The sequence below is a fragment of the Callorhinus ursinus genome, unplaced genomic scaffold (genome assembly GCF_003265705.2).
Source record: "Callorhinus ursinus isolate GAN/ISIS: 27379988/994484 unplaced genomic scaffold, GSC_fseal_2.0 scaffold31, whole genome shotgun sequence".
Taxonomy (NCBI): Eukaryota; Metazoa; Chordata; class Mammalia; order Carnivora; family Otariidae; genus Callorhinus; species Callorhinus ursinus.
The window spans coordinates 12,209,105-12,224,363 of NW_027397093.1; the positions used below are offsets into that span (position 1 = coordinate 12,209,105).

At 36.8% G+C, this 15,259-nt stretch overlaps 2 protein-coding genes across 6 annotated transcripts in view; one reads left to right on the forward strand and one right to left on the reverse strand.

The window, feature by feature from the left end:
• The window catches only part of DNAJC9 (DnaJ heat shock protein family (Hsp40) member C9), an 81,089-nt gene that overhangs the window by 44,310 nt on the left and 21,520 nt on the right, over positions 1 to 15,259 (forward strand). Inside the window, exon 5 of one of the 2 annotated variants that reach the window (XM_073878844.1) lies at positions 4,732 to 5,930. The exons of the other annotated variant lie outside the window; for it this stretch is intronic. Within the exon in view, the coding sequence (XP_073734945.1) occupies positions 4,732 to 4,863 (132 nt within the window). The 3' untranslated portion in view covers positions 4,864 to 5,930. Of the gene's footprint in view, positions 1 to 4,731; positions 5,931 to 15,259 lie in introns of those variants that run through there. 2 annotated transcript variants of the gene reach the window in all.
• Positions 1 to 15,259, reverse strand: part of FAM149B1 (family with sequence similarity 149 member B1) — a 77,250-nt gene that overhangs the window by 38,731 nt on the left and 23,260 nt on the right. For all 4 annotated transcript variants that reach the window (XM_073878836.1, XM_025850577.2, XM_073878834.1 and 1 more), the window contains exons 4-5: positions 11,903 to 12,045; positions 10,978 to 11,094 (exon numbers count right to left, since the gene is read on the reverse strand). In XM_073878836.1, coding sequence (XP_073734937.1) covers positions 10,978 to 11,094; positions 11,903 to 12,045 — 260 coding nt within the window. The remainder of the gene's footprint in view (positions 1 to 10,977; positions 11,095 to 11,902; positions 12,046 to 15,259) is intronic.

The following is a 15,259-nucleotide window of genomic DNA, read 5'->3' on the forward strand; positions in this document are numbered from 1 at the left end:
CTGAAACTTGCCATTTGCTACAACATGGGTGGATCTAGAGGGTATAATGCTAAGTGAAATAAGTCAGACAGGAAAAGACAAATACCATATGATTTCACTTAAATTTGGAATCTAAAAACCAAGACAAATGAACAAACAAAACAGAAACAGACATAAATACAGAGGACAAACTGGTGGTTGCTCAAGGGAATGGGACTGGTCAAAATAGGTAAAAGGTATTAAGAGGTACAGATTGCCAATTATGCAATAAGTCAGTCATGAGGTTGAGAAGTATGGCACAGGGAATGGAGTCAATAATACTGAAATAACTTTGGTGGCAGATAGTAACTACACTTACCGTGGTGAGCCTTTTGTAATGTATGTAATTATCAAATCACTATGTTGTACACCTGAAACTAATATTTTGTATTCAACTCTCCCTCAATTAAAAGTTAATGAAAAAATTAAGAATATTTGTTAAGAATTACAACTTTCAGGTACCTCAGGAGGTTATATGCTTATTTCAGTAACTCCATCATAGGCAAATGCATATTCCTTAAGGGCAGGATTAACTTTGGAGAAAGCCAGTCAAATCTGAGCAATAATTTTTTAAAATGGCTCTGTTTAACCAAATATTAGATTAATTAATTTATTTATTTTAGATTTTATTTATTTGTTCATGAGAGACAGAGGGAGAGAGAGAGAGAGAGAAGCAGAGGGAGAAGCAGACTCCCAAGGAGCAGGGAGCCCGATGCAGGACTCGATCCCAGGACCCTGGGATCATGACCTGAGCCGAAGGCAGACGCTTAACCATCTGAGCCACCCAGGCGCCCAACCAAATATTAGATTTAACCAATGTATATTTTGTATTATTCCTCACACTTTTTTGTATCTTAGGTATTTTTTAATGGAAAAAAAAAGAATAAATCTGTGGCACTTTTCAGCAAGGCTAGTGGGAAAATCTTATTAGAAGACATTTTAGAAATATGAATTAGAAGCTTTAAAATAAATATACCTGTTGATTCATTCATTCAGTGATTTTCTTTGTAGGGATTTCCTTCAAGTATATGACCTACAAGATTTAGCTATAAAAATTATATTATAGAGGGGCACCTGGGTGGCTCAGTTGGTTAAACCACTGCCTTCAGCTCAGGTCATGATCCCAGGGTCCTGGGATCGAGCCCCACATCAGGCTCCCTGCTCATGCAGGAAGCCTGCTTCTCCCTCTGCCTGCTGCTTCCCCTGCTTGTGCTCTTTCCCTCTCTCTCTCTCGCTATCTCTCTCTGTGTGTCAAATAAATAAATAAAATCTTTTAAAAAAATTATATTATAGAATTGTTTACAATTGCCAAATATGAAAACTAGCCCAACTGTTCCAAAATACACAGTTGGGGATTGGTTGTTTAAATAATGGTATATTCATGCAATGGAACACTATGAGATCATTAAATTAATGTGGGAGAAAATGGAAGATGCCCACAATAAAATGGTAAGTATAAAAAGATTACAAATATGTAGTTTTATAAAACTATATACATATGTGGCAGAGAGGGCTAGATGCCCCCCAATATCCATTCTCCCCTTCTTTCCTAGTAAATCATACCAACTTAATTCAGGAGAGCAATACATTCATCTCAAAGACTGCATTTTCCATTACCTTATAGTCAAATGTCACTAATGAGATATGACCAGACTTGTTTTGTGGGATGCTAGGAAGGTTGTTTAAAGAGAAGTGGCTTGGCTGTAGGGAGTGCCCTTTTGCCCTTCTGCCTCTCCTTTCTGCTACCTGAGAAGTGTTTGGAACTCTTACCAGCCATCTTGGACCATGAAGAAGACTTACAGAAAAACATCCTGATTTAGCATGGTGTAGCAAAAAGATGAAAAGAGTCTAAGACCCTGAAAACACCATGCCACCACCATGCTATCTTTAGATACTATTCCTCCAGACTTCTTCTAAAACAGAAATAAACTAGGGGTGCCTGGGTGGCTCAGTTAAGTGTCTTCCTTTGGCTCATGTTGTGATCCTGGGTCCTGGGATTGAGTCCCACATCAGGCTCCCTGATCAGTGTGGAGTCTGCTTCTCCCTCTCCCTCTGCCTTTCCCCCTGCTCCTGCTTGCTCTCTCTGTCTCACTCTCTCTCAAATAAATAAATAAAACCTTTTAAAAAATAAAAATAAAACCAATAAACTTATGTAAGCCATTAAATAAAGTGCACAGTTCATAGGAAGTGGTTGGAAAGGTATGTAGCTAGACTGCAGAAATTTGTGTATTGGGCTAATTGTTAGCAATAAAAAGTAAGGTTTTTTTAAAAAAGATTTTATTTATTTATTTGACAGAGAGAGTTAATGAGAGCAGGAGCACAAGCAAGGGTGTGGGAGAGGGAGAAGCAGTCTTCCCACCGAGCAGGGAGCCCAATGCGGGGCTCGATCCCAGGACCCTGGGACCATGACCTGAGCCGAAGGCAGACACCTAATGACTGAGCCACCCAGGCACCCAAAAGTAAAGTTTTTAAGAAGGGGAATGACAATATCCTTGCTTTAGAAGATTGCTGTAGTGGGGTCCCTGTGTGGCCTAGTTGGTTAAGTGTCTGACTCTTGATTTTGGCTCAGATCATGACCTCAGGGTCATGAGATCTCCTGCATCCGGCTCCACGCTCGGTGAGGAGCCTGCGTAAGATTTTCTCTCTCCCTCTCTCTCTGTCCCTCCCCTCACTCCCAACCCCTGCTCCCTCGCTTGCTCTCTCTTTCTCTCTCTCTAAAAAAGAAAAAGAAGAAGATTGCTGTGGTGGTGAAAAAGACAATGTACATCTGACTCTTGGTTTCGGCTCAGGTCATGGTCTCATGGGTAGTGAGATTGAGCCCCATGTTGAGCTCTGCGCTCAGTGGGGAGTCTGCTTGAATATTCTCTCCCTCTGCCCCTTCCCTGACTTCTGCACGCACACGCATGCACTCTCTCACTCTCTCTCAAATAAATAAATAAATCTTAAAAAGAAAAAAGATAATGTGGTTAGGAGGCTAGTACAAAAGATAAAACAAGAGCAGATGAGCTGATGGGAGTCTGGACCATAGCAGGAGGCACTCTGTATTTGGGGATGGAGAGACAGTAAGAGATGAGAAACAATTTGGAGAACCAACACCTCTAAATCAGCTGGTATTACTGTTTATAAAAGTCTCAAATTTGAGACTTAATGTTTAAGTCTCTGTTCTGAAATTCTAAACAGTGATTCCCAAATCTAGCCAACAGATATATGACAATTCATGACAACATTTTTACTGATCTACACCAAAAGGAGGAAAATAAGAACAATGCCCAGGAAGACTGCCAAATCTCCTTTCTTGAAAAGAATTGTCCTTATTTTGAGATTATGTACTTAATGCTTTTTTTAATGTTATTATGTCTTTTATAAAATAGTGATGTTAATTTGTTTTTGTTTTTACCATAACAAATTAAAAGCTGTCACACCCATGTCAAATGCTGGATACCCAGTATTCCATATGTTATTACACTGTTGTGTCATTCCATTTGTATTATTAACCAATCATTTCTTTAAAGTAACTAATGGAATTTTTTAAAAAATTGAAAGATTTTGTTTTAGAGACAGAGAGCGTGAGCAGAGGGAGTAGCAGAGGGAAAGGGACAAGCAGACTCTGCAGTGAGCATGGAGCTGATGTGGGACTCGATCTCGGGACCCTGAGATCATGACCTGACCTGAAACCAAGAGTTGGATGCTTAACCAACTGAGCCACCCAGGCGCCCCTTGGTTTTGTTTTTAAGTAAACTCTACACCCAACGTGGGGCTTGAAATCACAACCCTCCCCCTGCCCCTGCGATCAAGAGTCACATGCTCTACCAACTGAGCCAGCCAGGCCCCGAAGATTTTTTTTTTAAAGTAATCCCTACATCCAACGTGGGATTGAACATATTTTGCTTAGTAAAAAAATAACAGTGGTTTTGCCTAATCATGTATTGCTCTGGTAGTAATATTTAATTTGAGATGTTTTCTTGTGAGAGGAAAAACATCATGGCACTTTATTCTTCTCCCACATGCATGGAGGATAAAATGACTTTGCTAGGTGTTTTAAACCAAGAGTTTAATTTGGAGCCAGTCCACCCAGGTCTAAGCCTTCATGGAGGTAATCACTGCAAGACCCTCAAAGGTGGTTGAGAGGAACAAGTGGCCAAGAGCTCCTTCCTGACTAGGATCTGAAAAGTACAATTAGCCACTCTTAACTCCATTTCAGGCCAACCTTATTATCCAGTGGACCTCTAGAAAGGACTGAACTAGAGGAAATTTACATGAAGGTGTGATTTCATGATGCCAAAAGGAAGAAAACATAACCATATACTGGAAAGGAAATAAGACTGGATGAACTTGCCAGTAGAACTGAAATACCTCCATGGCTTTGGAGAGCTTCAGAAAACTCTATATGTCTAAAAAGAAATCTGATTTGTAATGAGCTTAACTGGCCCTTGCATTTAGGATAGTTGTAAAAAAGAAATCAAATAAAATGAAAACAAAGGCTATACTTTATAATGAGTGATACAAAGGAGGTAGGCTTAGGACAAACAGCAGCCATACCATACTACCTTAATGATTTTTGTAAATTGTGGTAAAAAATATAACATTAAATTTTCCATCATAACCATTTTAAACTGTACAGTTCAGTAGTGATAAGTATATTCACATTATTATTGTGTAACAGATTTCAAGAACTTTTTTTTTAAAGATTTTATTTACTTATCTGACAGAGAGAGCACAAGCAGGGGGAGCAGCAGAGGGAGAGGGAGAAGCAAGTTCTCTGCCAAGCAGGGAGCCAGTGGCGGGACTCGATCCCAGGACCCCAGGATCATGACCAGAGCCGAAGGCAGATGCTTAACCCACTGAGCCACCCAGGCACCCTTCAAGAACTTTTTTATCTTGAAAAACTGAAACTCTTAATACCCATTAAATACTAATCCCCTCCCCTGCTCCTGGCAATCACCTTTCTACTTTCTATGATTTTGACTACTCTGGATACGTGATGTGAGTGGAATCATACTGTGATTGTCCTTTTGTGATTGGCTTATTTCACTTAGCATAATGTCTTTGAGGTTCATCCATATGGTGGCATGTAACAGGATTTCCTTCCTTTTACAGCTACATACTATTTTATTGCACATACATATCACATTTTCTTTAGCCATTCATCTGTTGATAGACATTTGGGTTGTTTCCCGATATCCTGTCTATTGTGAATAATGATGCAGGGAACATGGTTATGCAAATATCTCTTTCAAATCCTGCTTTTTTTTTTGATATATATAGCTGGCAGTAGGATTGCGGGATCACATAATAATTCTATTTTTAATTTTTTAAGCAACTCCCATACTGTTTTTCACAGTGGCCGCATCATATTACATTTCCACTAAAAGTGCGCAAAGGTTCCAATTTCTCTGCATCTTTGCCAATACTTGTTATTTTCTGTTCTGTTGATAGTAGCCATCCTGATGGATGTGAGGTGATATCTCATTGTGGTTTTGATTTGCATTTTTCTTATGATTAGTGATGTTGAGCATCTTTTCATAATATGCTTGTTGACCATATATGTATCTTTGGAGAATTGTGTATTCTAGTCCTTTATTCATTTTTTAATTGGGTTATTTTGTTGTTGAGTTGCAGAAGTTCCCTTTATATCCTGGATATTAACCCCTTATCAGATATGTGATTTACAAATATTCTCCTCCATTCCAGAGGTTGCCTTTTCAGTGCATTGACTGTTTCTTTTGATGCTCAGAAATTTTTAAGTTTGATATAGTCCCATTTGTTTATTTTTGCCCGTTACCTATGCTTTTAGTGTCATATCCAATAAATCATTGCCAAATCCAATGTCCTGAAGCTTTTCCCCTGTTTTATTCTAGGGGTTGTATAGTCTTAGGTCTTACATTTAGGTCTTTAATCTGCTTTGAGTTAATTTCTATATATGGTGCAAGGTAAGGTTCCAAATTCATTCTTTTGCATCTGGGTACCTAGTTTTCCCAGCATCATTTTATTTTATTCTTATTTTTTTTATTATTATGTTATGTTAATCACCATACATTACATCATTGTTTTTGATGTAGTGTTCCATGATTCATTGTTTGTGCATAAAACCCAGTGCTCCATGCAGAACGTGCCCTCTTTAATACCCATCACCAGGCTTAACCCATCCCCCCGCCCCCCTCCCCTCTAGAACCCTCGGTGTGTTTCTCAGAGTCCATAGTCTCTCATGGTTCATCTCCCCCTCTGACTTCCCCCCTTCATTTTTCCCTTCCTACTATCTTCTTTTTTCTTAACATATAATGTATTATTTGTTTCAGAGGCACAGGTCTGTGATTCAACAATCTTACACAATTCACATTTTTTTTAAAGATTTTATTTATTTATTTGACAGAGAGAGAGACACAGCGAGAGAAGGAACACAAGCAAGGGGAGTGGGAGAGGGAGAAGCAGCCTTCCTGCGGAGCAGGGAGCCCGATGCGGGGCTCGATCCCAGGACCTTGAGATCATGACCTGAGCCGAAGGCAGACGTTTAACAACTGAGCCACCCAGGCGCCCCCCAGCATCATTTGTTGAAGAGTGTCCTTTCCCCGTTGTGTAGTCTTGGCACACTTGCTGAAAGTCATTTAGCCATTTACACAAAGGTTTCTCTATTCTGTGCTCTCTATTCTTTTAGTGGTGTTCAAGGATTATAATTCTGCAAATAGTCATGCACTTTAACATCTTAGTAGGTATTATAGTTAGCTAATTTTTGCTGAGCTATGTATTTAAACTAAAGGTAGACAGCTCCTTATGCTAACTTGAAACACTAAAGTGCATAATTTTTTTCAAGTGGAAATGTCCTTAAAGTCATATTCTCATGGTCCTTTTTTGCCTGTGTTTTCTCCTTATGCTGCCACCATCTTCTATTATTTTATGCTCCTGGAATTCCATTTTGACCTAGACACCAATATTTGTTTTGATTGTTAACACTGTTTCACAACCATAATATCAATGTATACATTAATTCATTTTCATATCATTTGGTATCATATAAATATGTTATGCTTTAATTTAGCAAAAAAACGTTGAATACAGGTGCCTGGGTGGCTCAGTCTGTTAAGCACCTGCCTTCAGCTCAGGTCATGATCCCAGGATCCTGGGATCGAGTCCCGCGTCGGGCTCCCTGCTTAGCAGGGAGTCTGCTTCTCCTTCTGCCTCTGCCTGCCGCTCTGCCTACTTGTGCTCTCTCTACCTCTCTGTCAAATAAATAAAATCTTAAAAAAAAAAAAACTGAATGCTAACCATGTTGTAATCACTGTGCTAGGTGTTAAGAAATACAAAGAAGAAAATACTGTATTTTTGTCTTTTTTTATTGTACCACTCTTCTCTGGCCCAAGAACTCAAGAATAGAAACTGGGCCAAATACCTGGTTTAGTACATTTGACACCTTATAGAAAGCCACTTGGGAGGATTAATGAATAAAAGAGAGAATGACAGAAGACAATGATAGAGATATGGGCTTAAGTCAGCTTATGATATAATTTTACATTTTTATCTTAAATTCAGTGGGAAGCTATTGAAAATTTTTAAGTGGGAGACAGAAAGGATCAACCCTTATATTTTTTTAAAGATTTTCAAGAATTTTATTTATTTACTTGAGAGAGAGAGAGCAAGGAGGAGAGGCAGAGGGAGAGGGAGAAGCAGACTCCCTACTGAGCAGGGAGCCCGAAGCGGGGCTTGATCCCAGGACTCTGGGATCATGACCTGAGCCAAAGGCAGACACTTAACTGACTGAGCCACCCAGGTACCCCGATCAACCTTTAATCTTAAAAGGAAAATCTGATATAATGTTGAGTGGCAAGAATGGATATAATTTGCAATATTATTTTTGTAGAAAGTCTCATTTATAAACCTCATTTTATGGCAAATTGATTTGTTAAACTGAAAAAAAAATCAAAATTAATTCATGACACATTTTTCCATACCTCCTATAGCAAAAAGTGGTAAAATAGCAGCAGCACCAAGTTACAGACCTTCACTACCCAAATTTTCAAGGATTAGCCTCTCAACAGAAGCAGTTCTCCTTAAATTTCAGCTCATTCTTTGTCTTGAAGAAAAAATTAAAGATGGGCCTGGAACATCCTGCTGTAACCACAAAGCAAGGATACAGTCAAAACAAAAACAAAGGAACTAGCTTGACATGGCCAAGTTGTAACAATTTGAGCATCAATAATAATTATGATTAATTAAAATATATAATATTTTTGAATGCTCTGAGTTCAAATGGTACTCAAGAAAATGACACATATGGACAAAGTAGTGGTTACATGAAAGTAAATATCATGGATTATATTTGTTATTGCTTTCTATAAGCAGTGGTATGCTAATAAAGCTGGATAATTTGTTTCATCTAGGTATATGTCTGTGTATGAAGTATAGATAGATGTTTATCTGTATCGTAAATGAAAGTAATAATTGAAAAATGTAAGCAGATAGTCCAGAGAAGCAAATCCAAAAATAAGAAGGGCTTATCAGGAGTGGGGTAGCAAGTGGAAAGGAAAGAAAGGAAGTTTACAGTATGTTGCAGAAAGATTTAGTCAGATATCCTAAAAAAAGAGGGGCTAAATTGCTCAGGCTTGATTGACTTATATCCTTGGAGATGAGTGTCTAAGTGGAACTACTACTTATATAAAAATAATAAGGCATATATAAATTTTATCCTACATCAGGTAAATATATTAATGACATGACATGAGTTATGTAATTTTGGTCAGTGAGAATTAAAGAATATGTCATTTCTGTGGAAGACATTAGTTTGTAAAAATCTAGAAGTTATATAAAAAGAGTAAACTTAAAAAGGCTTATTGATGTAATACATGAGGTTTAAATTTAAAAAGAAAGCTCAACCTAGTGATCAGAAACTTGAATTTAAATCCTTTGAGAAAAGTAAACAAATACCATTCTCTGACTAATTTAGTTGATAACCCAGGTCCTGTAATCATAACTAGCCCAATGCAGTAATGTTTTACTCTGTGGTCTTTTGAAATGACTCCAAGTCCAAAAAGGCATCAAAACTGCTACTAAAACTCTTAGAAGGTGATTCAAATAAGTAAAACTACAGTCTTGGGAAAAAAATTAGGAATAACAACAAAAAAATTAAAACACTGATGTTTTAAATAGATTTAAGGGTAAACATAAGTTTTGAAATAATCCTATTTAGGTTTTTTAAAAATGTTTTTATTTAAATTCCAGTTAGTTAACATACAGTGTGATATTAGTTTCAGGTGTACAGTATAGTGATTCAGCACTTCCATACGTTACCCGGTGCTCATCACAAATGCAATCCTTAATCCCCATCACCTATTTCACCCATTCCCCCCCCCCAACTCCCCTTTGGTAACCATCAGTTTGTTTTTTATAGTTAAGATATTGTTTCTCTTTGCTTTGTTTTGTTTTTTAAATTCCACATATGAGTGAAATCATATGGTATTTGTCTTTCTCTAGTTCACTCAACATTATACTCTCTAGATCCATCCATGGCAAGATTTCATTCCTTTTTATGGTTGAGTAATATTCTATTGTGTGTGTTTGTGTGTGTGTGTGTGTGTGTGTGTATGCATATATACATATATATATATATATATATATATATATATACATATACATATACACACCACATCTTCCTTAGCCATTCATCAGTTGATGGACACTTGGGCTGTTTCTGTAAGTTGGCTATTGTAGATAATGTTGCTATAAGCATCGGGGTGCATGTATCCCTTTGAATTAGTATTTTTGTATTCTTTGGGTAAATAGTAGTATGATTGCTAGATCATAGGATAGTTCTATTTTTAACTTTTTAAGGAAACTGCATACTGTTTTCCAGGGTGGCTGCTCCAGTTTGCATTCCCACCAACAGTGCAAGAGGGTTCCCCTCTAGGTGCATGGGTGGCTCAGTCAGTTGAGCGTCTGCCTTCGGCTCGGGTTATGATCCCAGGGCCCTGGATCGAGCCCCGCATCAGGCTCCCTGCTCAGTGGGGAGTCTGCTTCTCCCTCTCCCTTTGGGCTTAATCCCAGGACTCCGGGATATTGACCGCAGCCAAAGGCTCAATCGATGAGCCACCCAGGTTCCCCCCTTTAATCTATTTTGAATTTATTTTTGTGTATAATGTAAGAAAGTGGAATAATCCTACTTAGGTTTATTTTGCTGTTGTTTAAAGAGTTTGAGGTATTCAAAAGAATTAGCTATTTTAAATAATATACTAATTATCCAATTTAGGCTAATAAACTAATAGCAGTTTAATTTCTGCAAAGAAATTAAGTTATAATTAATATTATGTTTAAGAAATCACTTTTTCCAAAATTTTTTCAAAAAATTTTTATTTTTTTAAGATTTTATTTATTTATTTGTCAGAGAGAGAGAGAGCACTAGCACAAGGAGGGGGAGTGGCAGGCAGAGTGAGAAGCAGGCTCCCCACAGAGCAAGGAGCCAGTGCAGGACTTGATCCCAGGACCCTGGGATTATGACCTGAGCCGAAGGCAGACGCTTAACCGACTGAGCTACCCAGGCATCCCTCAAAAAATTGTTAAAGTGTGTTTCTCAGACCCCTAAATTTTTTTAACCCAGTCTATCTACACTTTATTTCAAGCAGGAAGTGCCTGTATTTATATTATATATATATAAATATATATATTTATAAAATATATATTTTTATGTAAATATATAAATATAAATATATATTTATATTTATGTATATTCAGATCCAGAGATGGATCTGAATAACAAAAATATCCTTAAACCCTAGGGAATATCTTACTTTATGAACAAAAAAATTATATAACAAAATTCTTATATGTACAAAAACTATAGTCAATCTTAACAGAATTTTCTGTGCTTTATTAAATACCAACAAGTAAAAAGTTTTTTAATCCCCTAGTATAACTGGCAGAATATAACACTTGCACATTTGGATACATAAATACTTACATATTAAAAATACTTACATAGTAGAATCTCTTTCTTGAGAAAGTGTTGCCTCATGTGAAGCTGAAACAATAGAAGGGGATCTAGGATACAGCCCATAACTTTCACTTGGAGTGATTATCTGCCTACCCAGAATCCTTCAAAATGAACAACATAAAGAGACAATTAAGCACCTTCACCTGTCATTCATACAAAATGTAGATATTTTAGAACAAATTTGCTGGTTCTATATAAAAGTCCAGTACATACTTAGTCTGATACTGATTAAGAATAATTCTTGAGAGAAAATGTGAATCCAGAGTCTTATTAGAGGTATAGCTCTCTTCCAAAGAATGGAGATGGAAAAGATAAAACTATAGCCTCCCACTGTTGAAAAAAAAATCCAAGGAAACTGAGAAAACATTTGTAATTTTCCCTCCATCCTCTATAATAATCTTCATTAAATCTGCCAAAATGGATGAAAGCCAGGCCAAATTAGTGAAAAGTATGAATTATATTCTTAAGAACATAATACTTCATAAATTTTAAGTATAAATTTTAAGTCATAAGTACAGTAATGTGGTTTCTGAGGAAAGTTTCCTAACAGCTTATGTCTGCTTTCAAGTATACATAAGAATTTTCTTGTAGACAACAGTGTAAACAAATACATTTTCTGACCATCTTGCTCAAAAGAAGAGCTGTTTGACAGCCACAATACACAGATCTCAGCTACTGGTATAGAAATTGTTTTACTCAATTAGGACAACATAGTGGTAGTTATAAAAACTCCCAAGAAATTTCCCTCAACTTGAATTTTCTCTCAACTGAGTCTGTACACCATATGGCCTTATTTACATTCATTAAAACCAAGCCTATAAAAATTTCAGAATAGAAGCTTTTTTGGATATCTGCTTTTCAAGTCTTAGTGTTAGCCATGAATACAAGCCAACCACAGGGCTTCAGTACCTGAGGTGAGGAAAGCTACACGTCCATTGTTGGCACTCTTCTTGTAGACTCTTAGTATGTACACTCAACTTCTGCTCATACAAGAGCTCATCAATGGCTGTGAACATTGCCTGGACTTTTTCAGTGGCATTTTGATCAAGTTCCTAGAAGAAAATACCACACCAAAATATTTAGGTGACCTTTTAAAATCATAAAGGTTGAAAGCAATCAAATTTTGTTTTCAATATTTAATCCATTTGAAATACTGCTGAATTTCCATGAAAGAAAAGTTAGTGAATTTTTGTGTTTTATAATATTCAGATTTCCTTTCTATTCCTCTTTTTAAAAATGTATTAGAAATACCTACTTTTTTAAAGTAACATTTTCTTCATCATAAAAATACTATGTTTATTGTAATCATTTTGAAAGATCCAGCAAAGTATGAAGAAAAAATTAAAAATAATTAAAAAAAAATTACCAATAATTCTACCAAATATAATGATTGCTAATTTTAGTATAGTTGCTTGGTTCCAGTATTTTTTTAGAGCTGAAGATAGACAGTCAGTCCTATACATTTGACTCTTGAACAATATGAGGCTTAGGGGTGCTGACCACCATCTCCCCCCCAACACACAGTCAAAAATCCATATATAACATTTGAGTCTCCAAAAACCTAACTACTAATAGTCTACTGGTGATTGGAAGCTTTACCAATATCCCATATTTTATATATGTATTACATACTGTATTCTTATAATAAAGTAAGCTAAAGAAAAGTTTATTAAGAAAATCATAAAAGAAAATACATTTATAGTACTGTACTGTATTGAAAAAAATCCACATAAAAGTGGGCCCTCACAGTTCAAACCTGTGTTGTTCAAGGGCCAGGTATATATGTATTACTTTGTAGTCTGTATTTTTCAGTTGACAGTTTAGGTTATGTCCCTGCCCTCTATAATTCTTTAGCAGCAGCCATAGGGATGGCTATAAAATGTAAATCTGATCATGTTATCTGATTCTCTGCTTACCATCTACTTCATCTGTATTTATGTACCCTTTTATATTCTGGTGGAAGAAAATTTAAATTTTTCATTTTTTAATTTTTTTAAGATTATTTATTTGAGAGAGAGAGAGAGAGAAACAGCATTAGAGGGGAGAGGGTCAGAGGGAGAAGCAGGCTCCCCGCTGAGCCAGGAGCCCAATGTGGGACTTGATCCCAGGACTCAGGGATCACGACCTGAGCCAAAGGCAGTCGCCCAACCAACTGAGCCACCCAGGCACCCGAAAAGTTAAATCTTTTTTAAAAGTATAAGATAAGAGATCTGTATTTTCACTCCAAGAATGAAAATCAACTTCTACCCAATTAAAAAAGGTTTGCTAGGGGCGCCTGGGTGGCTCAGTCGGTTAAGCGACTGCCTTCGGCTCAGGTCATGATCCTGGAGTCCCGGGATCGAGTCCCACATCGGGCTCCCTGCTCGGCAGGGAGTCTGCTTCTCCCTCTGACCTTGTTCCCTCTCATGCTCTCTCTCTACCATTCTCTCTCTCTCTCTCTCTCAATAAATAAATAAAAATCTTTAAATAAAATAAAATAAAAAAGGTTTGCTAAATAGATATGAAAGTTAACTTTAAAGACTGTTGACCTTAAAAAGAACAAGAGTCAGCTATTTTACAAGCAAAATGAGCTTATTTGGGAATAGCAGAGAAGTGGAATTGGGGACACGCAAACTTATGGTGAACCATAGGCAAGTCCAGAAAAGAGGAAAGGGGCTTGCTTTTATAGGTGAAAGGAGGAAGCCAGAAGGGGCTGTTATGGCTTCTTGTTGGTTGAGTGTGGTGGTTTCTCTCACGGGCTGGGCTGTTGCTGAGTAGGAAGAAATTCTTCCTTCCTTCTGTTAGGGTATATAAAGTAGGCTTCTTCCTGTTGGGGAATGCGAGTTATGGCTTCTTAAGGAGGAAGGTAGTGTGTGAGAGATCTCCTTTTAGGGCTTCCCAACTCCATGTTTAATGACATTTATTTATTTTCACAAGACTTGACACAAATAATCTTCCTAAAAATTTCTTACTGTTTTCAAGCTCCTGGGGGGTATCATGGGATTTTACTAGTCTCAGTGAAATTTATTTTTTTTTCATGGAGGGTCAAAGTTTGTTATTAGCGATGAGAATGGGATACTATTGAGAAAGAAGTGACTAAGCATAATCTCTTAGCAAGATATCTTTTTTTTTTTTAATTTTAACTCCAGTATAGTTAACAACAGTGCTATATTAGTTTCAGGTATACAATACAGTGATTCAACAATTCCATACATCACCCTGTGCTCATCATGACAAGTGCAGTCCTTAATCTCCATTACTCTTTCACCCATCCCCCAGCCACCTCCCCTTTGGTAACCACTTTTGTTTTCAATAGTTAAGAGCCTGTTGCACTAATTTGTTATTTTTTTTCTATTAAATATTTATCTACTTAAATACTGTTCTTCTTGTTGGTATTTGCCTGTTAAAACTTTTCCCGTCCCTTTATTTTCAACATTTGGGTGTCATTCTGTCTTTGACATGTTTATTTAAATAGCATGTAGCTGAACTTTATTATCCAATTTCAGAGTCTCTGTCTTTTATTAATAGGTAAATTTTATCCACCTTTACTTATTGTAATGTGCAATATTTGGATTTATTTCTATCATTTGTTTGTATTTATCCTTTTTTTTTCTTGTGTTTTTTATTCTCTTTTCCTTCTGTTACACTGTTTTCCTTATTTCCCCTATTAATTTGGAAGTTATTCATTATGTTTATATTCTATTTGTAGTTGTACTTAAAATTTTAGCGTCCATACTTATTTTTCTAACAAAGTCTACTGTTTTTTAGGATTTCCATCCTCCACTGAAACAGAGTAAGAACTTTGATCATTTCATAATATATACACATATCAAATCATTATATTGTACATCTAAAACTAATATAAAGTTATGTCGATCAGATCTCAATTTTTTAAAATAGGGGGAAAACAGAGAAGATATGAGCCATGTTGTATGAGGATAGAATCCACAGAATTTGATGACTGATTTGATGAGAGAGATGGTTAATGAAGATGAATCTGAGCCACCATGCTGGGTGATAGAAAGGATGATGCTAGTAATAATAGTGAGCATTCATCAAATAAGATATCCTTAACTGAGAATCTCAGTGGTCTTTATACTAAGTAACCAATCAGTACCATATCTTTTTGTGTTTAACTTTTTATTTTGACCTAATTTCAGACTTAGTATTAGGTATCTTTAAAGTAGGAGAGGTAGGGGCGCCTGGGTGGCTCAGTTGTAAAGCATCTGCCTTCAGCTCAGATCATGATCCCAGGGTCCTGGGATCGAGCCCTGCGTTGGGCTCCCT